General features: G+C 26.6%; 4 protein-coding genes across 6 annotated transcripts in view; 3 read left to right on the forward strand and 1 right to left on the reverse strand.

Annotated features, from left to right (window-relative positions):
* Positions 1–6,274, forward strand: part of LOC127288862 (venom acid phosphatase Acph-1-like) — a 32,298-nt gene extending 26,024 nt beyond the window's left edge. For 2 of the 3 annotated variants that reach the window (XM_051316559.1, XM_051316558.1), the window contains exons 2-7: positions 1,221–1,429; positions 2,344–2,442; positions 2,546–2,814; positions 3,523–3,800; positions 5,624–5,829; positions 6,006–6,274. In XM_051316559.1, coding sequence (XP_051172516.1) covers positions 1,319–1,429; positions 2,344–2,442; positions 2,546–2,814; positions 3,523–3,800; positions 5,624–5,829; positions 6,006–6,140 — 1,098 coding nt within the window. In that variant the 5' untranslated portion in view covers positions 1,221–1,318 and the 3' untranslated portion in view covers positions 6,141–6,274. Of the gene's footprint in view, positions 1–263; positions 391–1,220; positions 1,430–2,343; positions 2,443–2,545; positions 2,815–3,522; positions 3,801–5,623; positions 5,830–6,005 lie in introns of those variants that run through there. The other variant, XM_051316557.1, reaches the window with a different exon arrangement.
* Positions 6,275–7,326: 1,052 nt separating this feature from the next.
* Positions 7,327–12,051, forward strand: LOC127288822 (venom acid phosphatase Acph-1-like). The gene is made up of 6 exons (XM_051316485.1): positions 7,327–7,578; positions 7,829–7,927; positions 10,487–10,755; positions 10,871–11,154; positions 11,273–11,484; positions 11,687–12,051. Exons 1-6 carry the CDS (start codon positions 7,495–7,497, stop codon positions 11,822–11,824), a joined length of 1,086 nt encoding a protein of 361 aa, XP_051172442.1. The 5' UTR covers positions 7,327–7,494; the 3' UTR covers positions 11,825–12,051.
* Positions 12,052–12,114: 63 nt separating this feature from the next.
* LOC127288821 (venom acid phosphatase Acph-1-like) lies at positions 12,115–14,454 on the forward strand. The gene is made up of 6 exons (XM_051316483.1): positions 12,115–12,347; positions 12,466–12,564; positions 12,690–12,961; positions 13,049–13,332; positions 13,445–13,653; positions 14,220–14,454. The coding sequence occupies exons 1-6, from the start codon at positions 12,249–12,251 to the stop codon at positions 14,361–14,363; spliced, it is 1,107 nt and encodes a 368-aa protein (XP_051172440.1). The 5' UTR covers positions 12,115–12,248; the 3' UTR covers positions 14,364–14,454.
* Positions 14,455–14,547: 93 nt separating this feature from the next.
* LOC127288820 (transmembrane 7 superfamily member 3-like) lies at positions 14,548–24,858 on the reverse strand. The gene is made up of 8 exons (XM_051316482.1): positions 24,551–24,858; positions 22,409–22,753; positions 22,061–22,326; positions 21,784–21,955; positions 16,199–16,366; positions 15,976–16,125; positions 15,412–15,672; positions 14,548–15,037 (listed from the first exon to the last, which is right to left on the reverse strand). The coding sequence occupies exons 1-8, from the start codon at positions 24,651–24,653 to the stop codon at positions 14,847–14,849; spliced, it is 1,656 nt and encodes a 551-aa protein (XP_051172439.1). The 5' UTR covers positions 24,654–24,858; the 3' UTR covers positions 14,548–14,846.
* Between the last annotated feature and the right edge of the window lie 690 nt (positions 24,859–25,548).

Consider the following 25,548-nt stretch of genomic DNA (forward strand, 5'->3'; position numbering starts at 1 on the left):
ATTTATTATATAAAAATAATTTTCGTATTCATTCATTTGGTCTCTCCATACACCTTAAATTAGTCATATTTACATTTGCTTTTGTTTTTGAAAGGTTCTGACAATTTCAAAATTGTATTTTGTAATTCAGTTATAATGTATATTGATATTGTTTTCAAGAAATGTGTTATTGATTAAAATTCAAGTTAGATTTTATTTAATAGTGCACAATTTAAAAAAAAAAGTATTATTTACGGGGATTTTAATATTTTTTATGTTGTTTATTTTATTACCTAGTTTATTAATTATAACATTATGAAACAACTTTGTTTTGTATGAAATTAATAATTAAAAATTGAAGATTCAGGATGTCTATTTTTAACGTTAAACATTGGGCTTTTTTAAAAAAAGGTATTATTTAAGCTTTTTTTATTATATATTTAATAATAATTAATATTTTTTTTTATTTAAATCCAAACTTACTAAAAATATAAATTACTTTGTTTCACTACTTAAAAAAGATGCAGAAAAATGTTTTCTGAAATGTAATAACATTACAACATTTGTTAAAATAAAAAGGAAAAAGCTATAAATCTTTTTAAAAATTTAAGTTTTTTCAAATTATCCCGGACTGTTTTTGAGGTACATAGTTCAAATTTTTTTTTTAATACGTAAAATTTTGTAATCTTTCTTTATTTGAAACTACTTTTATTGCTAAAATGTAATAAGAGACAACAATTTGCAAAAACTGATTTTTAAAAAAATTTTCGGTTATACAGCGTTGTTACAGCGAAATTTGCATTATTGTTTTTTAACTAACTTTACTAGAGTAGAATGATTTAATTTTCAAAAACTGACTCACAATTTAGGGAATTATTTTCTTTTAATAAATAGAGAAACAATATGTCACCTGATAAAACCCGTATATTTTTCTCAACATATAAGATCATTTACGTTTATCTTTTAAATGTGTAAAATTCCTATATAGTCATTATCATTGGCTTTCGACATTACCAGAAAGTTTATTGTTGATTTTGAAAATTGAAATTTTTATTTAAAAAAAAAAGAAAAATTATTTTTATCCAAAAAATAAACATCAGTTTTTTTTTAAAATAAGTATATATCATTAATGTACAAAGATTTTGAATTGAAAAAAAAATATATTTAATAAGTGTTAAAAAAAAAAACAAGAATTTAAAAAACAGAAAGTAACAAAAAAAAACCTTTTATAACTATTTCAGGTGGAATAGACAAATTTATTTTTAAAAAAAGTTGACTTGAATAGAAACTACATTTGTTTATTTGAAGGAAAAAAAATTTTTTACAAATTTTAAAAATCATGTTGCCTGCTAATACTGCGATTACTTTATTAATTATGATGCTTTTCTGCATTATATTAATAAATTCCATAGAAAATATACCGGGAAAAAAAGTTCAATTAGTCAGTGTGGTAAGTTTGAATTCAATGTTTACTAAGTTATCAAAAAATGAAAAACCTTTTTTTAAATAAAAAATTTAATTAAATTGAAAATTTTTAAAATAATTAATAATTATAATAATAATTAATATTATTTTTTATAAAACTTTGGTAACTATGTATTTTTGGGGACACTGTTTACAAATTTAAAGTCAAATTTTCAAAATCCAAAATGTCGGATCCAATATGTCGATCGAATTTTAAAATTTCTTGTAAAACTTAGTATATCAAAGGGGTTTTTGGGGTTGCTGATTACGAATTTTAAGTCAAAATTTAAAAATCCAAAATGGCGGATACAATATAGAGGTCAAGTTAAAAAAAAATTTTAATTTTTATAAAAGTTGGTATCTAGATATTGTTGGGGTCACTGATTACAAATTAAAAGTCACATTATCAAAATCCAAAATAGTGGATCCAATATGGCGGTCGAGTTTTTAAAATTTTTTTTAATTTTTAATAAAACTTGGTATCAAGAAATTTTTGGGGTTGATTGCAAATTTTCGATTTAAAAAATCCAATTTGGCGGATCCAATATGGCGAAAAATTATTAAAAATTATTGTTGTATTTAAATATCAAAAATTTTACTATATATTCGTAATCAGCAATATATTAAAAATCTTTCTTTCAATATTATAGAAAATTTCAAATTTTTAAATTCGACCATACACCTATAACTTTGCGTCAAAAGAACCATTCAAAGATAATTTTTTTTTTGAGGTCCAATGATATTATTTCACATATCTTTATAAATACACACATATTGATAAATATTAAATAATGAATAAAAAAAAAAATTGAGTTGTAATTTATTTTGATCTTGACACAGTTCGAAAAAAAGAGGTTACTCTCGGTAGAATATTTTTTATCATAATTTATATGCCCACAGGTATTTAGACATGGCGATCGTACTCCAGATATTGTATATCCTAAAATGCCTTATACTGATAATAATTTTTACCCAGACGGCGTTGGAGGATTAACAAAAGTAGGTTTTAAAAAAAAATAATCTTTATAAACAAAAATCCATATAATTAACTAATTATAGGCAGGTCTATATATATATATTAAACTGTATTTTTAAATTTTAGGAAGGCAAAGAAAGAGCTTTTACACTTGGAGTAAAATTGCGTGAGAGATATAATGATTTTTTAGGATCAATTTATAATTCCGACGATGTTCATGCTCAAAGTACGGATTACGCAAGAACAAAAATGACATTACAACTTGTTCTTGCAGGAATATATCCTCCAAATCATGAACAACAATGGAAATCAGATTTACATTGGCAACCAATTCCAACAGTTTATGTACCTGAGAAAAAAGACAATCTACTTTTGAGAACATATTATTGTAAAGCGTAAGTATATATTTTTTTTTATATGACGATATTAAATAAGTAATTTTATTTATTTCTAAAATCTACCCACATAGCACGACTTCTTGCTGTGAGGTTACTATTAGGATTTCTGTAAGGTAAGATTACACAGTAAGGTCGTGGTAAGTTTACATGGTAAGGTTGTGGTAAACTTACACGGTAAGATTGTTGTAAGCTTCCCGTAAGGTTACTGTAAGGTTACTGTAAACATAGAGTAATATGAAAATATATTAAAAATAATTATATTATAATATATATTATATTATAAATTTTTTTTTAAATTATATATGCCATAGAAAACTACTGCGCATAAATATTAATAAAATTTATTTATTAATAACATTCTATGTTTACAGTAACCTTACAGCAATCTTACAGTAACCTTACGGTAAGCTTACAACAACCTTACCGTGTAAGCATTACCACAACCTTACCATGTAAACTTACCACGACCTTACTGTGTAATCTTACCTTAGCTTTACTGTGTAAGCTTACTGTAATGGCGGAAGTTTTAAGATGACCTCAAGTTTACTGTAAGCTTACACGGTAACCTTACAAACCCTACAGATATCCTAACAGTAACCTCACAGCAAGAAGTCGTGCTATGTGGGTACTTATTTACTTAGCTACAATCTAAAAATTGTAATTCGACTATATAGTCAAATAAAAAAAAAAATGTTTTCTTTTTAGATTTTTAGATGCATATGAAAGCTTAAAAAAGGAAGCAGTGATTCAGGAAAGTCTAAAAAGATTTGATCAGATTAAGGATGAATTGTCTTACACAACAGGATGGCCAATGAATGACATATACGATCTTTATACACTTGATTGCAATCTTGTGTGTTTAAATTATATGAATAGGATACTTCCCAATTGGAGTGATAAGGCATTTAATCTTCTTAATGATTCAACTTTGACAACTTTCAATTTAATGAATTATAATAATCAATTGAAAAGATTGAATGGAGGTGGGTCAATATTATTTATTACACAAGAAAAATTCAAAATCATAGTAGAAAATATTTTCCAGACAGCAAGTAAGCTAGCGGCAAGATTGCTATGTAAGTTTAAAATAAAACTTGAAGCAACTTTGCTGCAAGCTTACTTAGCAAATTTATTTTTAACCTTGCTCACTGTCAAGCAATCCGACTTTAAAGAAAAATCCTCCCGAGACACGTTCTAGTCACTATGGGTTTGGCGCCCTCTATGAGTCACGTGATAAATAAATTTTCCCAAACACTACATTTCTCAACGGCATAAACCGTATATTCTGTTCGTTCGCCGCTACTAAAAAAAATTTCTTTTCCTCCTCTTTATCTAAATTCAGAGGCTATTATCGAGGCGCATGATTTTTCCTAAAAATTAAAAAGATCGAAAATTTAATTGATCGAATTACATTAAGTCGATATTTTATTTGAACGAAATTCTAAATGATCGATATTTAAAATGGTCAACATTTTATTTGGTCGATATTTTATTTATTCGAAATTCTAAATGATCGATATTTAAAGTGGCCGATATTTTATTTAGTCGATATTTTATTTGATCCAAAATCTAAATGGTCGACATTTTATTTAGACCAAATAAAATATCGACTAAATAAATTGTTGACCACTTTATATATTGATCATTTAGAATTTCGAATAAACAAAATATCGACTTAAAGTAATTCGATCAATTAAAATTTCGAACTTTTTAATTTTTGGGAAAAATCATGCGCCTCCTATTTGTGCCTATAATTTTGATGTCGTCAAGATGAAATTAAAAAAAAATTCAAAAATCCATTTATTTTTATCAAACACGGCACTAATATATTTATGTTTCCAAAAAAATTATTTGATAAACGTTCATTATTTTGATTATAAATTTCTTGAATAAAAAACAGTTTTTATATTATAAACGACTCTCAGCCAGGTGTTTTTAGTTTGATCATGTCCGTATGGACTTCAATGTGCGTTCAAAATGTCGATGTTCACGTGTTCTGCAATATTAGCTGCGTTCTTTATCGATCCATGAGAAAAGTAAATCGTTCAGGGTATAATCATTTTTATTTTATATTTTGTTTCGAAATTCGATAGACAAACACACTTAACCTCAAAATTTATATTTAATCACGAATTCAGAGAAATCTACCAATGCAATTGAATCAAATATATAACAAAGTTAATTATCAAAACTCATTTTATTTTATTTTTCATTATTTCTCTAGCAACCGTTTTCCATGTTTAAAATACGAGAAAAATTGATAAAACTGGAAATAAATTGTTTTCCCCATAAGAATAACACATTGTGTCTGAACTCGAAATATCTCGATGACCTGAAAAAGCCTAATTATTCCCACTAGCCATTTGTCATAATTCTTGTCAACTACCGCACCCTGCTCTAGTGAAAATTTAGTGACTTATTATAGTAACTTTTAATTTTACCTATATAAAGTCACTAATTTTTGGTTAAGGCCAACGCACAATAGAATCGCGAAAGTCGTTCGCAAACGAGATACAAGAGATATAAAAGGATACAAATATATCTCTGTCTTTTTCTAACTTATGTTTCACTTTCGTGAACCTATTCTGCTTAGGCCTTTAGTTTCCATTGTCCCCACCTGCCAAAATTCCCACTCGCAATAAAGTTACTACATTTTCACTAGAGCAGGGTGCGGTAGTTGACGAGAATTATGAGAAATTGCGAGTGGGGGCAATATGAAAACCTTCCAATTATGACGCTGCATAATAAGTCTAACAAAGTTAAAATTATTAGAATATTTAATGAATTGTAAAAAATTATTATACAGGAGCACTTTTAAAAAAAGTTACTGAGGACATGGATTCAGTTGCAAATGATGGTGGACAAAAAGAGAAATTATTTTTATACAGTAGCCACGATCTCAATGTTTATGCAATGTTGGCAGCTCTAAATGTTGTTGAGCCACATCTTCCACATTTTACAAGTGCAGTTATAATAGAACTTTATACAATCAATGAAAAGTATTACGTTAATGTAAGTTAAAATTAGATTTATTTTAATATTTTTGTTATTGTTAATTAACATTTATTTAACGTAATTTATTATATAATTTTAATATTAGCCTGGTTATAATTTCGGCTTAAATTCGGACATATCTGTTTTTACAGTCGGAAACATAGATAATACTTTTTTTTTTTTATTTATTTTAGGTCTTACACTATTTGGGTATTCCATCTGTAATGAAGTCAGTTGAAATACCAAATTGCCCGTCACCATGTCCATTAGAAACATTCAACAAAAGTATTAAAGATGTCATTCCATCTGAAGAAGAGTTACAATGCTAACAGTATTAAATTGTACCATTTCTCGTGTTAAGTTATATTTTAATTTATATATAATTAATAATTTATATGTACAACTAAACAAAATACATTTGATATTATTGAACAGGTAATAAAAAAAAATTTTCATCTACAAACTTGTTATTTATATTTGTTCTTATTTATTCTCATATTCCTCTCTTCTCTTAAGTCTTTAAATAATAAATGTGCTAACCTCAAAAAAAACGTATAAGATATGGGGGTCGCTGATTACGAATAGGAAGTCAGATTTTCAAAATGGCGGATAGAATATGGAGGACAATTTTTCTAAAAATTGACATTTTTTAATGAAACTTGGTACCTAGCGATTTTTTGGATCGGTAATAACGAATCTAAAGTCAGATTTTCAAACAGGGTGTCTAACAAGGATTGAGAAAAAAATTCCCTGACTCCTCCCTGAAATTTTTTTTATTTTTCCCTGACTTTTTAATAACTTTTTAACTTAACTTTTTTTGGACAAAAATATGGTTATTGACATATTTAACAATAAATTAATTTCTAATGGTAGTAACAAATGGTAATAAAAACCATTCAAGTTTTTTTTAAATTAAAAAATTTGAATTTTTGTAGAAATTTACAGAAATTTCCCTGACTTTAAATGAAATTTTTTGAAATTCCCTGACTTTTCCCTGACTTCCCTGATCGTTAGACACCCTGTCAAAATTTAAAATGGTGGAGTCAATATGGAGGAAAATTGTTTTAAAAATTGATAAATTTTAGTAAGAAATTTGATATCTACGAATTTTTGTATATAATCCCCGAATCCTGACAACTTTTTTACCTCGTGTATCGTAAATGTTGCAAAATTTTCATGTTTTATTACTTTGGAAAATAATACATGTTTGTTTTTAAATAATGCCTTGTTGAACTTGAATTTGAAAAAGAATTACGCAAGAAAATAAAAATTAATCTCTTTTAATGTTTGCTATTTTTAAATTAAAATGATTTTTTAAAAGAAAAGTAATGAAATTTATATATATATATATATATTAGCATTATAGGTAAAAATGATTGTATAGCGAAATGAGATAACAAAATAAAGAATGGGATTATATATCTACACATGTTTCTGAAGAATAAACTTATTGTTAAAATGTATTCTTCATTGGTGGGAGTACTTTTATAAATAGGCTGTTATAAAAACATTTAGTATTTATAGAAAAGTGTGCATTTCATTAGTACTTCTCGTGTTTTATTGTCATTTTTATTTCAAACTACAGATGGGTTAAAAATTACTAAAAAAAAAAAAAAACAGAAATTTTATAAAATAACTAAACTGAATGATCTATAGATTTTAACTGATAAATACTAATATAATATGAAATTCCTCCTAATATTTTGTATTTTAAGTATTGTTTTAATCAACGTTAAATGTCAGTATGAAGTTAAACAATTAAATGTGGTAAGTATTATTTAATAAAAAAATATATATGACAAAAATTATTTTTATTTAAAAATATAAAAATCAAAATATATGTGACATATTCTATAATTTTCTATATTTATTTTTAACAATACAAAAATAAGAAACACATGAGCTCTAAAAGTTAGAATTTCAATTTCATAGAACTTGAAATTTGATAGAATTTTCCTTTTGACAAATTTTAATTTTTTAATTTATTATCTAACAGAATTATTTAAATTTTTAATAGTTATTTCGACATGGAGAACGAACACCGGATTTTTTCTATCCCGCATTACCATATACCATAAAAGATTTTTATCCATATGGCATAGGAGGATTAACGAATGTAAGTTATAATTTCATTCTTCTTGAACAATTAAATATTTATATAAGAAAAGAAATAACCTCTCTATTATATAAAAAATCTTAATTATTACAGTTAATGTTTTTAAAAAAACTATACGAATAGTTGAGTAACTACAAAAATACACTTGATTTCAGCAGTTTTAAGTGGCAAATGAAGCGGGAAATTTAAATTCATTTTTTAGTTTCATTAATATTAAAAATATAAAAATTAAATTAATTTTCATTTATTACAAATTAAATTAGTTTTTAGAAAAAAGTACATTTAGAAGAATCATACAAATATAAAATGAATATTTTCTTATTCAGACTGATAGCGTGATTAAAGGCTAATAATAATTCTATCAAGTTTTATTATTTGATAAATAATATTTTTAATATTACATAATAATATTTAATAATTATTTTAGATTTAGAATAATAGAAGGAAAAATTACTGAAAAGTGAATTTATTATCTATCTCAATTTAATATTTCATTATCTATTTTTATTAAAAATTATAAATAAAAATTATTTTTTTATAATATAAATTTCATTATATTACTTATAATAATAGCTGCAAATAAGCTAAAATACTAAAATACTTGCAGCAAACTTGCAGCAGACTTGCTGCAAACTTGCTTTGCAAGCTACGTTAGGACATTGCAAGTTTGCACTGCAAGCTTGCTGCAAGTTTGCTGCAAGCTTGCAATGTCCCAACGTAGCTTGTAAAGCAAGTTTGCAGCAAGTCTGCTGCAAGTTTGCTGCAAGGTTGCTGCAATCTTCCTGAAAGTTTGCTGCAAACTTGCACCAAGCTTGCATTGGAAGATTGTAAATTTATTATTTAACGTATTAATTAATAAAGAATTAATTTAATTTAAGATACAAATTCCCTTTACTATGTATTAGCACTATAGCTGGGAGGTAAAAAAAATTTACTGCGCAGCCCTATGTGCTATAGAATTTAACTGCGCATTGTTTTTTTGTTTATTTAAAATATAGTTTTGCAAAATATAATGTAGTATTTGCAAACTTGCAGCAAACTTGCAGCAGACTTGCTGCAAACTTGCTTTGCAAGCTACGTTGGGACATTGCAAGCTTGCAGCAAGCTTGCAGTGCAAACTTGCGTGCTATCTGGGTATATTCAATGATAACCCTGGCGGATTCGATTTGCGTAATGTCTACTTAACTAAGTGGACTTTAGGTAGACATTAGGTAAACATGTAAAAAAACGTATAAAAAAGGTATTAATCGACTTATTATGATAAAAAAAAAGTTGATAAAAGAGTAAATAAATGTTTATAGAGTAAATTCGTACAAAATTTGTAATTAATAAAGCATTAAATAATTAATAATGAATGGAAATGTGCGCGAGGTACCTGATCAGTTCAGCTGTACAATTATTTTCGTGCTATTTTCATGAAAAGAATATAAATTAACGGCAAAAACAATTGATATTTATAAAAAAGTGTAAAATTGATTTAATTTGAGTGTTTGCAATACTAATTATTAAATAATAATTAAGTTTTTATCAAATGTGAATAGTGTTGTTGAGTGTTGTGAAAACCTGTGAAAGCTAATGAGTTACTACATTACCGATCGCATATGAGAGATGGCGCCACCAGTTTTTACAATACAGTGCGAGCATGTTTTCTTCCAAGCTTTTGCTTTGAAAGAAAATAAAAAGTCAATTTTAAAATGCAGAATAAAGTTATACAAATAATTATTGATTTCATAATTGTTTCTCGTCCAATATTACGGGCATGATTGCAGCTTTTTTGTTACACTCATCGAGAACTTTTTATTATCATATGCGATCGGTAATGTAGTAACTCATTAGTTTTCACAGGTTTTCACAACAGTATTCACATTTGATAAAAACTTAATTATTATTTAATGATGCTTTATTAATTACAAATTTTGTACGAATTTACTCTCTAAACATTCATTTACCCTTTTATCAACTTTTTTTTATCATAATAAGTCGATTAATAGCTTTTCTATACGTTTTTTTTACATGTTTACCTAATGTCTACCTAAAGTCCACTTAGTTAAGTAGACATTACGCAAATCGAATCCGCCAGGGAAAAAATCTATTTTACTTTGATTCTTATATTTTCCTTAATATTTATTTGCGAATGTATTTTTGAAATTTATTTACGTAATATTTTGACAGCACCATTAAATTACAGTCATTAAGTTAAAAAGAAATAAAAGAAAAAATATTTTCTAACCTACAAAATTTTCTAATTTCATTAAGATGCATGAATTTACAAAAATTTTTATTCCTTCACTTTTTGAACTTCGATGGTATTTATTTAGAATGTTCGCTTTGTTTATTTTTCGTCGAAATTATTCGTGCCACACGAAATGTCTCGATGTTGTCAAGTACTACTGGAGTCATAAAGTTACTAAATTTTTACTTGAGCAGGGTGCGGTAGTTGACGAGAATTATGACAAATGGAGAGTGGGGATTAGGATTTTTTACCCAGATCAAATCAAGATTATTGTTGAATTTTGTTTTCTTAACAAAATACAAAAATTTCAATATTTTTTTTTCTAGAAAGGTAAATCCAGAGCATTTGAGTTTGGCCAATTTCTTCGTGAAAAATATAATTCATTTTTGGATACAACCTACATTCCAGAGGAAGTTGAAAGTATTAGTTCAAATTTTGGACGTACCAAAATGACATTACAACTTGTTTTAGCTGGTTTATATCCCCCAAATGTAAATCAAACGTGGAATAAAAATTTAAATTGGCAACCAATTCCAACAAATTATAATGATAGAACTAAGGACAATATTTTTCAACGAAGACATATTTGTTCAAAGTTGGTGTTGTTATTTAAAATTTTTTTTTAGAAAATTTATCAAAATTTATTTAAAATTTCAATTTTATGATTTTATAAAATGATTAAAATGTTAAAAATTTTATCTACTCTGCAGATATCTTCAGGAGAGGGAAAATGTAATAAAATCCCCAGAATTGGCTCCAAAAATTGCATCATTCAAAAATTTAATGAATAATATGACAATTTTAACGGGAATAAATATAACTGATTTGGAACATTTATATTCTTTATATGCTAATTTTGTAGCCTTACAACGAATGAATTTTGTTTTACCAAATTGGACACACAATATTTTTCCCGAAGGACAATTATATGATGCAATGATTATGAATTTAAAAGTACAAAATTATAATGATTTGATCAAAAAAATACACGGAGGTATATTTAGATTATGCAATAAAATATTTTTTTTTTAATTTTTCTTAAAAATAAATTCTTTTTACTAAAAAAGAAATTTTGATATATTATTATTATTTATCTGCGTATTAAATGACAGGTGGTATTGTTCGTACAATGTTAGAAAATATGCAGAAATCTGTAACACTTGAAGATAATGAAATTAAATCTAAAATAAATTTATACAGTGGTCATGATGTGAATATTTTGGCTTTACTGTCTTCACTGAATTTGGTAGAAGCACATTTACCTGAATTTACAAGCGCTGTAATTATTGAACTATTGTCTTTAGAAGAAAAGTACTACGTTAAGGTAATTTTAAATTTTATACTATTATTGTTTTTTGAGAGAAATTTAAATTAGATAAAATACAAGCTCTATAAAAAAGGCAATATAATTGAAATAAAAATTAAATTAATAAATAATAAATAAAAAATTATTTAAACAATTTTTTAAAACCATTTTCTTACACATATTTATATTTTAAAATGTTTAACGATTTTTTTTCTTTTAGATTTGGTATTATACTGGTATTCAATCTAATTTGACAGAATTAACAATACCAAATTGTTCATCTCCATGTTCATTCAAAACCTTTATTCAAGCGACAAAAAATATTATCCCTTCGGATGAGGAATTTAAATGTATTTAAAAAAGTTCCTAAATATTATTAATTTTCCATAAATTAGGAAAATAGGAAATATGTTATTGTTTCATTCAATGACATTTTTTTTTATATGAAATTATTTAATTTTAAATAATTTACTAATATAAAAAAAGCAAATTTATATGTAACCTGTTTTTTACTGCGACTAAAATAGAACATTGTACAAATGTATGTAGAGAAAAAAATATATATATCAATAGTTATAAATGCTATCATCTGTTCTTATTATTTTATAATCATCACTAAAGCTTCTTAATCAAATGTGAACATATGTTTCTATTTTTTCAATCAGTAGAGACCTGACTGTGGTCAGCAAAATTATTTTACAAAATTGGTTCTGTATATTTTTTTTTAAATTCAATTAGTATTACATTTTAATAATTTGTTACAGTACTTTTATTTTACAAAAATGCTTGTGTTATGCAAATTTTATACTAGTGTTATTGTGTTTTATAATTTTGTATCGCTTAGTGTGCAAAATACACTTCAATTAAAACAAGTGAATGTGGTAAGTTTCCGCTCCAAAAAAAAAAAAAAAAAAAAAAAAAAAAAAAAAAAAAAAAAAAAAAAAAAACCCACATAAAAATAAAAAACGTGCCAAAAAAAAATTTTCAACTTTTCTTTAGTTATTCAGACATGGTGATCGTACACCAGATACACTTTATCCAGGAATTCCATACACAAAAGAAGATTATTTTCCCACTGGTATTGGAGGATTAACAAATGTAAATAATAAAATTCAGAATTATTTATTTGATTTTTCTAATGGCTGCTTTTTTAGGCCATCCGTAGAAAAATAAAACATTTCTCTTTATCAATTTTCATTAATTGAATTTAAATTAATTTTTAGCATGGTAAATTGAGAGCTTTTAAACTTGGAGAAACACTTAGACACAAATATAATGATTTTCTTGGAAGCACCTATTTATCAAAAGATGTTAAATCTCATAGTTCTGATTTTGAACGTACAAAAATGAGTTTACAACTTGTTTTGGCTGGTTTATATCCTCCTAATGCCATGCAAAAATGGAAAGCTGATTTAAATTGGCAGCCTATTCCATTTAGAAGTATTCATCCAACATCAAAGGATTATGTATTTCGTCGTTTTGAAACATGTCAAAAGTATTTGTTATTAATTATCAATTATAAACTAAAATCTTTTTAGAACATTTCCGAAAATAAAATTAATTACTAAACGAATATTTACAGATATGTTAATGAAGAAAAAAAAATATTCAATTTATCCGATGTATCAAAGAAAATTTCTAAATTTAATTATTTACTAAAAAATATGACAAATGATACAAAGAAAAATTTAACTGATTTAGCACATTTACGAATTCTTTATTGCAATTTAATTTCATTAAAAGCAATGGGATTAAAACTTCCACAATGGGCGAACAATCCACATATTCAAAATGATCTTCTTAATGCAGCAATTACTAGTTTTGATTTAATGAGTTACAATGATGAACTAAAAAGAATTAATGGAGGTAAATTATATTATAACTGAATACTAATTTATATAATATTATTATTAAAATAATGAAATTTATGCTGAGCTAAATACTTCTACGGTGGAAATTTATTTTCTTAATTTTTTAGGGGCATTTATACGGATATTTGTTGAAAATATATTGGCAATAAAGAATCGAACATCAAAAGTTAATCCTAAATTAAATTTATACAGCGGTCACGATATGAATATTTTAGCATTGTATTCATCTTTAAATTTAGGTAAATCGCACATATCGGAATTTTCTAGTGCAATAATACTTGAACTATTTCATCAAGAGAATACATATTATATTAAAGTAAGTAGACAATATTTAGTCAATTAGAATAAGTTTTAGAAAATCAACATTTCTAATAATTAGCAAAATAAATAAAATTTCCCAAGACTTGCTTTTTGGCTTTTCGAATTCTTGCGATAGAAGCCCACACAGCACCTAAATTTGCATCAACATTTGCAATATTTCCTCAATATTCTAATGTTGCAGCAATATTGTAGAAATCAAAACATTTAAGAAATATTGCCAATATTGCTGAAATTTTAGGTGCTATACGGGAGCCAACTTGTTGGAGTAATCTTTGATTTTGATCAGGAGGTCTCCCTTTTTCGTAGCTCTAGCAGCCACCACCCTCGTGTAGCTGACGTTAGGATTGAATTTTTTTTTGCGAAGCTTAACCAAAACGTCAACATACTACGGAATATTTAGTTGCAATGTTTAGTAAAGGTCAACTTTTGCGTCTTAAAATTTAATTTACATCTCTAATCGGAAATTTTAATATTTATTTAACCTTTATTAAACATTGCAACCAAATATTCTCTAACTTTTTTAAATCTCTCTTTATAATAATATTTTCTATTTCACAATAGATTTGGTATTACCTGGGAATTCCTTCAGAAATGAAAGAAATGCAGATTTCAAATTGTCCAATATTGTGTCCACTAGAGTGTTTTCTTCATCAGACAAAAACTGTCATTCCATCAGATGATGAATTTAAATGTGTCACTAATTAAATACATTCAAGTAGAAAATTAAATTTAACGTCTTAGAAAATATAATATCAATATGTGAATTTTTCTCCATAAAATAAAAATCTACAAATTACCTTGTGTATTTTTAAAAAGAACAAGTCAAAGTTAATACATTTTTTAAGAAAAATAAATCCTCATTATCACACATATATTCAAAATGTTATAAAGAAAATATTTCATATCTTTGTAATTAATATCAATATTACTTAAAAATATTAATTATTAATATTACTTAACAAAAATTTTAGTCTTAGAACGAGTATGAATCATTTAAAAAGGATAAGTTCAACATGTTTTTAGGTTTAACATTTTTAAACCGCGTATTTAGTCTTTATCTATTTATCTACAAAAAAAATCCTCTTCTAACATGAAAAAAAAAAAAAAAATTTTAACTCATAAAAAACGTAAATGAATGTGTAGAAAAACATTAAGTTTTCTTCAAGGTTAAATCACATGTTATCCAAATTATCGATACATTCTGCGAAGATTTCGATGAGCTCTAAAATTATCTCGCCATGGTGCAAAATGAACATTACCAGAATTATCCCTGTAGCCAACGGGTATGGTTAAATATCCACTTTTACCACAACAAATTTTCATTTGAATTAAAACTGATATTGAAGCAAAAATAACCCAAAATACCGTGAGTGTAATTTCTAAAATAAAGAAATTGATTCAGTATCTAAAAAATACTTACAAAATATGTACAAAAATATGCAGTAAAAATTATTTTTGTAATAATTTATATACATATGTTACGGTTAATTTCTGAATTTACCATCAGTCGGTAATACAGTTCGCTGCTTTGCCAATGAAGATATTGGGCAACTATATGCAATACATACTATTTTAGGAATATTTTATCAACAGTCGATATTGCAGTTTCTTTAGTTGTATTTTTACCATCAGTCGGTAAAGTAGCAATCTACATTACCGACCGATTGTAAATACCTAGAGAATTTTTACATTCACTGGTCTTCGAATTTTAACCGTAACGTACAAATATTTTTTTCTTGTGCTATATATTTACCTTGTGTACCAAATGGTGGACTTATAATAGCTACATCAAAACCAGAAATGGTAATTCGTCTTATGACATTTATAATAATGTACTTCAAAGTTGATCCAATATAATAATCAAGAGCAACGATTAATAAATACGAACCAAGAATCGAACAACATAAAACACCAGACAGACATACGGTTATGGAAATTAATATAAATAAAAGCAATGTAATTGCGAATAAAAATGCCGAAAAGTAAAAATCATTTTCAAACGGGAGTGCTCTATCTATAAAATAAACAATAAATTATTTTATTGGAAAAAAGCGGAATGTTACCCTACTGAAAATCCCTGTACAAGATCTTGTACAATTTCCTGTACAGGATTTTCTTGTACAAGATCTTGCACCAGATCTTGTACAAGATCTCACACATGAACTTGTTCCAAATTCGTATGCATTTTCCTGTACAGGAACTGGTCAGAACTTGTACAAGTTCAGTTGCTTATCCTGTACAGGAAATTATACAGGGATTTTCAGTAGGGTAGTTTATAAATCCCTCGCATAAAAAAAATAAAGATTTGTATTCGCACCTGGTAATTTGTAGTAGACAATACAGAAAAAGAAAAATGCTAAAAATATGTTAGAAAAAATTCTTGATGTTCCTCCGCAGAAGCAACAGGATAAAATTTGCCACAACAATGCAAATAATAAACCTGAACCAATAGCAATCCATATTGTATCTTTAAGAAAACATAATAAACATATTTTTAAAAATTGAAATAACATTACTTTTTTTAAAATTTTATTTCTTACTTGATGGATCAAGTGTTCCTGCGACAATTGACAAAATATATCCCACTAAGCCTCCTCCCAAACAAGAAAAAATGAAAATTGTACCATTCGGTGTCATATGACCATTGAACATTAGATATCCACCAAGAATGATCATTAAAGCACATACGGTTTTTGATAGTGCATTTGCTGAAAATATACACAGAAATAATTTTTTGCACTTTAAGGTTAGAATATCTTGAAACTCTGACATGCAGGGTCAATTCTGCGGCTGAATTCGAATTCAGGACATCGTGTTAAATATCGTATTGGTGCTATGAGTTAAAAAAAAAAAAAAAAAATATATGTATTTTTTACTCACAACACACACTCGTTAAACTAATAAGGAGTGAATTTCTTGGGAGGATAAACAAAATAAAAAAACTCCAAATTTAATTTTTAACTCAACATTTAATTTAAATATTCCTATTCGTCAGAACGGTCAACAGCAGACTGGTTATAACGAAGTTTTGGTGGGTTTTTATAAGGGTACAATATTTGAAAAAGTGGTGGGATGAAAAGAGATAGAATTTAACTAAACGAAGAGAGACATAGAATTTATGAATTCTAAAGGTTTGAAAGATGTGTCCTTCTAATATCTATTTTACAACTTAATCCCGGTGGCAAGAAGTACCTTAAGTTTATTGCTGAACGAGGTACAGATTTGTTTTCTTCTATCTTTATGAGGGAAACTAAGATGTATTTTTAAGGATTAACAACAATCTTGTTTATTAAAAACTTCAGTTACCAAACATCTGCTGACAATATTGTCATGCAATTGTAAATGTGAAAGTTTTACAGTACCTTTTTTTCATTTTGAAAGAATGAATTTGAAAATTACATTTTATACTTTTATAAATTATATATATATCTATAAAGATTAAACACATCGAAAACTTTTGAAAAAGTATATGGGCAAATCCACGGAACCGTACGATTTAATGACACAAATATGAAAATTTTTAAACTACGAGCACGCATTTTATTTATGGATCCATATGTTAGAAATATATTCAGGAACTATAATGTTTTTGAGTGAACCATTTTTCTTTAATGCTGAAAGAATTATAATTAAAAAACTTTTCGAAAATTTTATTTGTCAAAAATTTATATTTCACAATGAAAAACAAATGAAGAGTGTGCAATAAAAAAATGTATAAATTTAAAGTGATTCACGTTTGAAGGTATTGGCATAATTGAGGAGCCGGATCGTAGAACCGATTCTTCGCTCGAACTCACGCAGAAGTATTGTCCGCCCCTCCACTATACCATCAAATTTTAAAACTCATAAATAAAATATTTAAAAAATATTAGGTTATGCAGAAGAAAAAAATACATATTTTATCTATTTGAAACTTTTTTCTAAAATGTAATTTATTAGTACTAAAAAATGAAAACTGAAAAATTTTTTTTTCGAAAATAAATTACTTTTTAATAAATATATCGTCCTTTTTCGGTCAAATATTGACGAAATTTTATGAAATTTTGTAAGCATACACAATATACACAACAGAAGCCTACAAGCTATAAAAAATAAGAAAAATCACATTATTTATTTATTAAAAAATTTTAAAAGACGTCATTTACAAATAGAGGAATTTCACTTTTCAACACAAAAAAGTATGCGATGAATTTTCAAATTATGAAAACTTCTCGCGAGAAAGTTTTTCCTTTACTAATCAGGAAGTTTTTCCCACAATTTCAAACTGATTCGAATATAAATAAAGAAAATACGAGGAAAATAGCGAAACCGTACTTTCGTTCGCAACGAGAATGTAAAAAGGCAGCAATGTTTGTCGTCGCAACGTCACGCGCGCACACACACACACGTAATTGCGACGACAAACATTGCTGCCTTTTTACATTCTCGTTGCGAACGAAAGTACGGTTTCGCTATTTTCCTCGTATTTTCTTTATTTATATTCGAATCAGTTTGAAATTGTGGGAAAAACTTCCTGATTAGTAAAGGAAAAACTTTCTCGCGAGAAGTTTTCATAATTTGAAAATTCATCGCATACTTTTTTGTGTTGAAAAGTGAAATTCCTCTATTTGTAAATGACGTCTTTTAAAATTTTTTAATAAATAAATAATGTGATTTTTCTTATTTTTTATAGCTTGTAGGCTTCTGTTGTGTATATTGTGTATGCTTACAAAATTTCATAAAATTTCGTCAATATTTGACCGAAAAAGGACGATATATTTATTAAAAAGTAATTTATTTTCGAAAAAAAAATTTTTCAGTTTTCATTTTTTAGTACTAATAAATTACATTTTAGAAAAAAGTTTCAAATAGATAAAATATGTATTTTTTTCTTCTGCATAACCTAATATTTTTTAAATATTTTATTTATGAGTTTTAAAATTTGATGGTATAGTGGAGGGGCGGACAATACTTCTGCGTGAGTTCGAGCGAAGAATCGGTTCTACGATCCGGCTCCTCAATTATGCCAATACCTTCAAACGTGAATCACTTTAAATTTATACATTTTTTTATTGCACACTCTTCATTTGTTTTTCATTGTGAAATATAAATTTTTGACAAATAAAATTTTCGAAAAGTTTTTTAATTATAATTCTTTCAGCATTAAAGAAAAATGGTTCACTCAAAAACATTATAGTTCCTGAATATATTTCTAACATATGGATCCATAAATAAAATGCGTGCTCGTAGTTTAAAAATTTTCATATTTGTGTCATTAAATCGTACGGTTCCGTGGATTTGCCCATATACTTTTTCAAAAGTTTTCGATGTCCTGAATTCGAATTCAGCCGCAGAATTGACCCTGCATGTCAGAGTTTCAAGATATTCTAACCTTAAAGTGCAAAAAAAAAAAACCTACCCCCTTTAAAACACATTTTGAAAATTTTAAAAATCTTCATTTTTCTATGATTTCATTTAATTTTCTGAGTATGGCGAACTCTTTGATATTCCAAAACTGAATAGTAGCACGGTGAGCTTGGATGAAGTTCAACCCAAAAGTTAATGAACATCGCCATTTTCTTTTTCATATTCTTTGGGGAGTTCTTCTGGTTATTTTAAGACCAAAATGAAAATAATCGATGGAAGGAAATTAAAATTATCTTGATTTTTAACTTTTTTAATATAGTGATTTTAAATAATTTCAAATTTTGTTATTTGACATGAAAGTGAACATTTTCTTTCTATTTTGTTTCGTTTTACAGAAAATTTTATGTACTTTAATTCAACTCTTTACGATTTTAGTGTGAAATGCATAATAGAAGTTTTACTTTCAAAAAACCGTAAAAAAGCCATGTTTTTCATCAATTTTTAAAAAAATTAATATTTTAAAATATTTTAATCGACTAATTCTTGTAGAAATTCTTTATTAATAACAAAATACATGTTTTGCATTAAGAAAAAAATTTAAATAAAGTTTTTTTTTGATAAATCATTTAAAATCACTATTAAAAAAGTTAAAAATCAAGATAATTTTAATTTCCTTCCATCGATTATATTCATTTTGGTCTTAAAATAACCAGAAGAACTCCCCAAAGAATATAAAAAAGAAAATGGCGATGTTCATTAACTTTTGGGTTGAACATCATCCAAGCTCACCGTGTAGGAACCACAGTAAACTTGGTTGTCTCTTTTTCTATTGCAACGTTTTGATGCACATAAGTTATATCAAAAAGAGATCGTTTTGTGTATCATTTTTAGAAATGATACACGAAACGGTCTCATTTTTTGATGCAAAAAATTTAATCAATTTATATCAATCATGGCCGAATTGAATCGACTCAAAATTGAACGAATTTTTTTCAGATATTTTGGTAATAGTACAGTTGCGGAGACCATTTCACTATTTAATTTGAATATGAAAAAAAAAGAAAATCAATGTCAATATGCAATTTGATAATTAAAAAGTGACAGCTTATAAACATAACCTGAAATGTATGAGAAAAAATTTCTCGATAAAATCAATATAGCCGAGCTTTTTAGAAGGTAGATGGCAGTTTTGCTTTTTATAAAAACGATTCCGAAAAAATTTAAAGAAAGAAAATAGATGAGTGCTGCCATCTACCTTCTAAAAAGCTCGGCTATATTGATTTTATCGACAAATTTTTTCTCATGCATTTTAGGTTATGTTTATAAGCTGTCACTTTTTAATTATCGAATTGCACATTGTCTTTGATTTTCTGTTATTTTCATATTCAAATTAAATAGTGCAATGGTCTCCGCAATAGTACTATTACCAAAATATCTGAAAAAAATTCGTTCAATTTTGAGTCGATTCAATTCGGCCATGATTGATATAAATTGATTAAATTTTTTGCATCAAAAAATGAGACCGTTTCGTGTATCATTTCTAAAAATGATACACAAAACGATCTCTTTTTGATATAACTTATGTGCATCAAAACGTTGCAAAGATTTGATGCAATTTTTGGTCTCAATTTGAGACTTTTAGGAAAACTGTGACAGATAAAACTTCGATAATACAGAAGAATATAACTACAAACATCTAAATTTCAAATAGTTCTGCAGATTTTCGGTATAACTGAATACGATGTCAAATTTTCAAAATTCAAAATGGTGGATCCAATATGACGATTTTTTTTAAATATCGAAGAATTCGACATACTCCAGAAAATTAAATGAACGATTACTCAGAGACCCATTTCAAAATGGGTTTTAAAGGGGAAGAATAGCACTTTCAGATGCAATATTGATCTTTTGGGAAGAAAAATTATCTCTTGATGTTGCATGTCCTCAGATGTAGTTAAACAGCTTTTGTGCATTTTAAGGTTTAGAATAACTCGACAACCTGACGTACACGGAAAAAAAGAAAAAGTAATTTTTACTACTTTCATAGTAAAATGGGATCTGTCCGAAGTTTCTGCGCATCTATGGCAACTTTTACTCCAAAAATAGTAAAATTTGCTCCAGAAATAGTAAAATTTACTCCAGAAATAGTAAAAATTATTACAAAAATAGTAAATTTTACTATTTTTTGAGTAAAAGTTGCCAGAGATGCGCAGAAACTTCGGACAGGTCCAATTTTACTATGAAAGTAGTAAAAATTACTTTTTCTTTTTTTCCGTGTATACATGGTCAATTCTGAGGCCGGATTCGGATTCAGCACGTCGAAAATCTTAGGAAAATTCTTGGAAAGTAAATTGAATCAAATTTTGTTGGCCTGTGTTATTTTTATTTAGAAATATTAGGAAAGTCCTGGAGAATTTCCAGTGAAGGGTTGTTGTGAAATTAGTATACGAACTTATACTGATTTTTAATTCTGATAACTTAATCCGAAACAAAAGTATATTTGAATTTTATTTTGATTCTGTGTTGATCCGTGATTTATTTTCATAATATTACTATTTAAATTTAATATTATCATTATTGGTACACTCAATTATTACTTAATAAATTTTATTCCAATTAATAACGGAAAATATATAAATATAAACATGCCGATAAAAGGGACAAAATGACCCCGTCGGTAGTTATAGTGTTAAAAATAATGGTTTCTATAATGGAAAACTAAACAGAATTATAGTTTTGATTAATTTGAAACTAAATTACGCTTAAAAACAATACATACGTAGCATTGAACCACAATCATCCAAAGAATTGGAGGAGCAACCATAAGTAAAAGATGGCACGTATGCAGCAGATTGATTTTTGTATGTTGCCACCATTGCATAGACAGAACCAACGCCTGGATATGCACTATAAACTCTTCTCATTGATGAACCAATTAATGATTTGGGAATCTAAAAAATAATTACTTAATTTCCTTCAAGTTTCTCTATTAAAATCAACGAAAAATTTTACATCAAAATCATATTTAAAAAAAAACACATTTATTTTCAGCTCACTTTAACACCGTTTCGCATAATATTTTCAGGTGTCAATAATTTCTTTATGGCAGAAAAATATGTTTCACTAGTGAAATCCTGTCCAGGTAGAAAAAAATGATAAGCATCGTGTTCAATTAAATTTTTGTCACAAGAAATATTTTGTTTTTTAATCGGCGCAGATGATGCCTGAGCATCAACAAAAATCATTGAATTTGTAACAAATACTTTTTGAAATGGTGAAATTTCCATATTAAATTCCATGTTACATCCTCCAGGAATTGGAGCTGGATAATTAATTTTTAATATGAAATAAATAAATGAAAATTTTAAATAAAAAAAGTTAATTTAATAATAAATTTAACTTACCGTCATTTTTGTATGATAAAACAACAAAAAGTGCTTCAACTGTTTTGTTATTATTATTCAATACATACATGTTAATGGAAGATTTACCATTAGTATTATAATACAATCCAATATTTGAACCAGATATACTATCATTAGAAACTGATACTTTCTCGCTATATGAAAGAGTAACATTACTCTGAAATGAGTGAATTTGAAAAATTATAAACGAAATAAATTTAGGAATGTCAGTTACAAGAAATGTGACATTGCTATTTGCGGGTATAAAATCCTGATTACTAAATTCCTGTGGTTTAGGATCTTCTTCATCGTAATTTGACAATGAAATTATGTACTTTTTATCATCTGCAAAATGATTTATATAAAATAGTACTCTCTTTTCCAAATTATAAATTTAAAAAAAAGGTATTAAAATTCAATTCTAAAATCCCTAAATTATTAATTATTATAAAATCCCTGCTCATAATTTATTTAGATTTTAAAAATTCCAAATGGCGGATCCAATATGGCGGAGATTTTAGAAAAAAAATAATTAACATTACCTCAAACTAAAACGTAGTTTTTAACAAAACTAAAAATATATTTAAAATTTATTACACCCAAATTCGATACCCACACAGCACCCAAAAATTCCTGAAACTTGACAGAGCCTCACACGACAAGGTTAGGAAATTTCAGTGGCAAGGGGTTCATACAAGTTTGTGTCGATGTTTAAATGTCCACAAGAAAAGAATATTTACACGAAACTTTGAGGAAATATTACACTATAAATATTCACGTGCAATGTTCAGTCAATGTTGTGTCAATATATTCATCTATACTTATTATATATTAGTAAGTGAAATTTTTATAACTAGGCGAAAATGTAAATTCAATATTGACACAACATTGACTGAACATTGCACGTGAATATTTAAGTGTAATATTTCCTCAAAGATTCGTATGAATATTCTTTTCATGTGGACATTTAAACATCGAGGTTCTGTCAAGTTTCATGGAATTTTGGGTGCTGTGTGGGTAGATCCAATTGTAAAATTTTTGAAAAAAATTATTTTGAGTTAAAATTTGTTGTTAAATAATAAATTAATAAACATTTTATATTTTTTCTTGAAAGTTAATGAACAATTATAATTTTTATAAACAATAACTCATTTTTCCCTTTGAAAGATTCTCTACAATTCTGATTTTGTGTTTTTGTTAAATAATGGTTCGTTTAAAAAATATAAAAAAATAAAAATTTTATTTTTTTATTAACTTTTGAACAAAATATTTTTAATGAAATTCAACAATCAGAATTGTAGAAAATCTTTCAAAGAACAAAATGAGCTATTGTGTGTAAAAATTGCATAAAAATTACAATTGTTCAATAACTTTAAAAAAAAAATACAAAATATTTATTAATTATTATTTAACAAACAAATTTTTGTGCAAAATTTTTATGTCAAACTAATATATATTAAAATATAAAAAAAAATATTCAAAAGCTACACATTAAATTAATTTGAGCTGAAAAAAATGCTTGGGTCAACTAGACCCATGATGCCAGTTGAGGGTTAAATAAAAAAATTAAATTCTATTAAATTTTTTTTCGTTTTAAGATGCCAATTAGATAATATTTATTAATTTATAATTTTTCAAATAATTTATAATAATTTTATATAAGTAAATTTTTGATTATTGAAATACCATTTCAGCACTGACTTGAATAATTTTTTTTTTTTTTTTTGATAATTCAAAATTTAAAAAAATTAAATAATTGGTAAACAATTAGTTTTTATATAATTTAAAACTCTTTTTGCGAATTTTATCTCAAAATAAGAATTAGATAACTGGCTATACTCTCTTATCAAAAAGAAAAATGCGCATATAAATAAAATATATTCGTAAGTCATAACTCTTTGAAAGAAGTTGATAAAACAAAAGTAAAATACGCAAATGTAAGATAATTGAAGTGATTTATATATAAAAATAATAAAGGTTATGTAAATTTATGAAAAAGAAACTATTAATTTTGAAAAAAAAATTAGTATAAGAAAATAATTTTGTCATAATTATACATTATCGTAATTAAAATAAAAATGCAATAATTTTCTATATTTAAAAAAAAATTCTTATGTATTTTTATATAAATTGTATACTTACTGTCTTTCGGCGTCTCTGGTTTCAAAATTAACTCCTCACATGTGCTTTCATATCCACAAGAAATTATGAATAAAGCAAAATAAATGTATAATTTGTTTTTCATTTTTATTAATTTAGAAGAATCTTTTTGATTAAAACTTTAACATTAACAGCCAAGAAACAAGCGAATGTTCGACAACGTGTATAGGAGATTAGGAAAAAATATTGCTGGAAAACACAAAAACAATAGTAGAGGGGGGGGAGTCCCACGGTAGGTTTTTGCAAGAGGAAAGAAAATCTCCTAATGGTGCGTCTCCAATGGGACCCTAGGAACAAGCGTTGTATACCGCATTGGTTCCCATATTAGTGCTGACTCTACATTGGCTGCGCAAACGTGTACGTGAACGTGAACGTGCTGACGTCACCCATTTGAATAACATTGTGACGTCAGCACGTTCACATTCACGTACACGTTTGCGCAGCCAATGTAGAGTCAGCATAAAGTTGGTTCTACGTTTACGAATGCATTAGGCCTTTCTCCAATATGTTCCTAAATGTTTGCGTTGCGTGACTGACGCGTTGGTTCGCAAACGCAGTGACGTCATCAAAGCATTGATACCAATCACGAACAAAAAGTTTGGTTTATGATTTTAAGACACTGATTTTTTTAATTATAAATATTAAATAATTAAAATTATTAAAAGCCGTCGAGAAACATTTGCATTAAAAATTGTAAAGTTGAAAAACTGGAATAAAAGGAACATAAACCAAATTTTTTGTTCGCGATTGGTATCAATGCTTTGATGACGTCACTGCGCTTGCGGACCAACGCGTCAGTCACACAACGCAAACATTTAGGAACCTATTGGAGAAAGGCCTTTAAGGCGCTTGTATACCTCACCGATTTCGAGTATACTTGCGTCGTGTACCATTGGAGTAAAAGAGACGGAAATATCTTTTGTTTCTTTTACTCCAATGCAGTACACGACAGAAATATACTCGGGATTGGTGAGGTATAC

Source organism: Leptopilina boulardi, unplaced genomic scaffold (assembly GCF_019393585.1).
Source record: "Leptopilina boulardi isolate dan_hultmark-lab unplaced genomic scaffold, ZJU_Lbou_2.1 LbouV2_396, whole genome shotgun sequence".
Taxonomy (NCBI): domain Eukaryota; kingdom Metazoa; phylum Arthropoda; class Insecta; order Hymenoptera; family Figitidae; genus Leptopilina; species Leptopilina boulardi.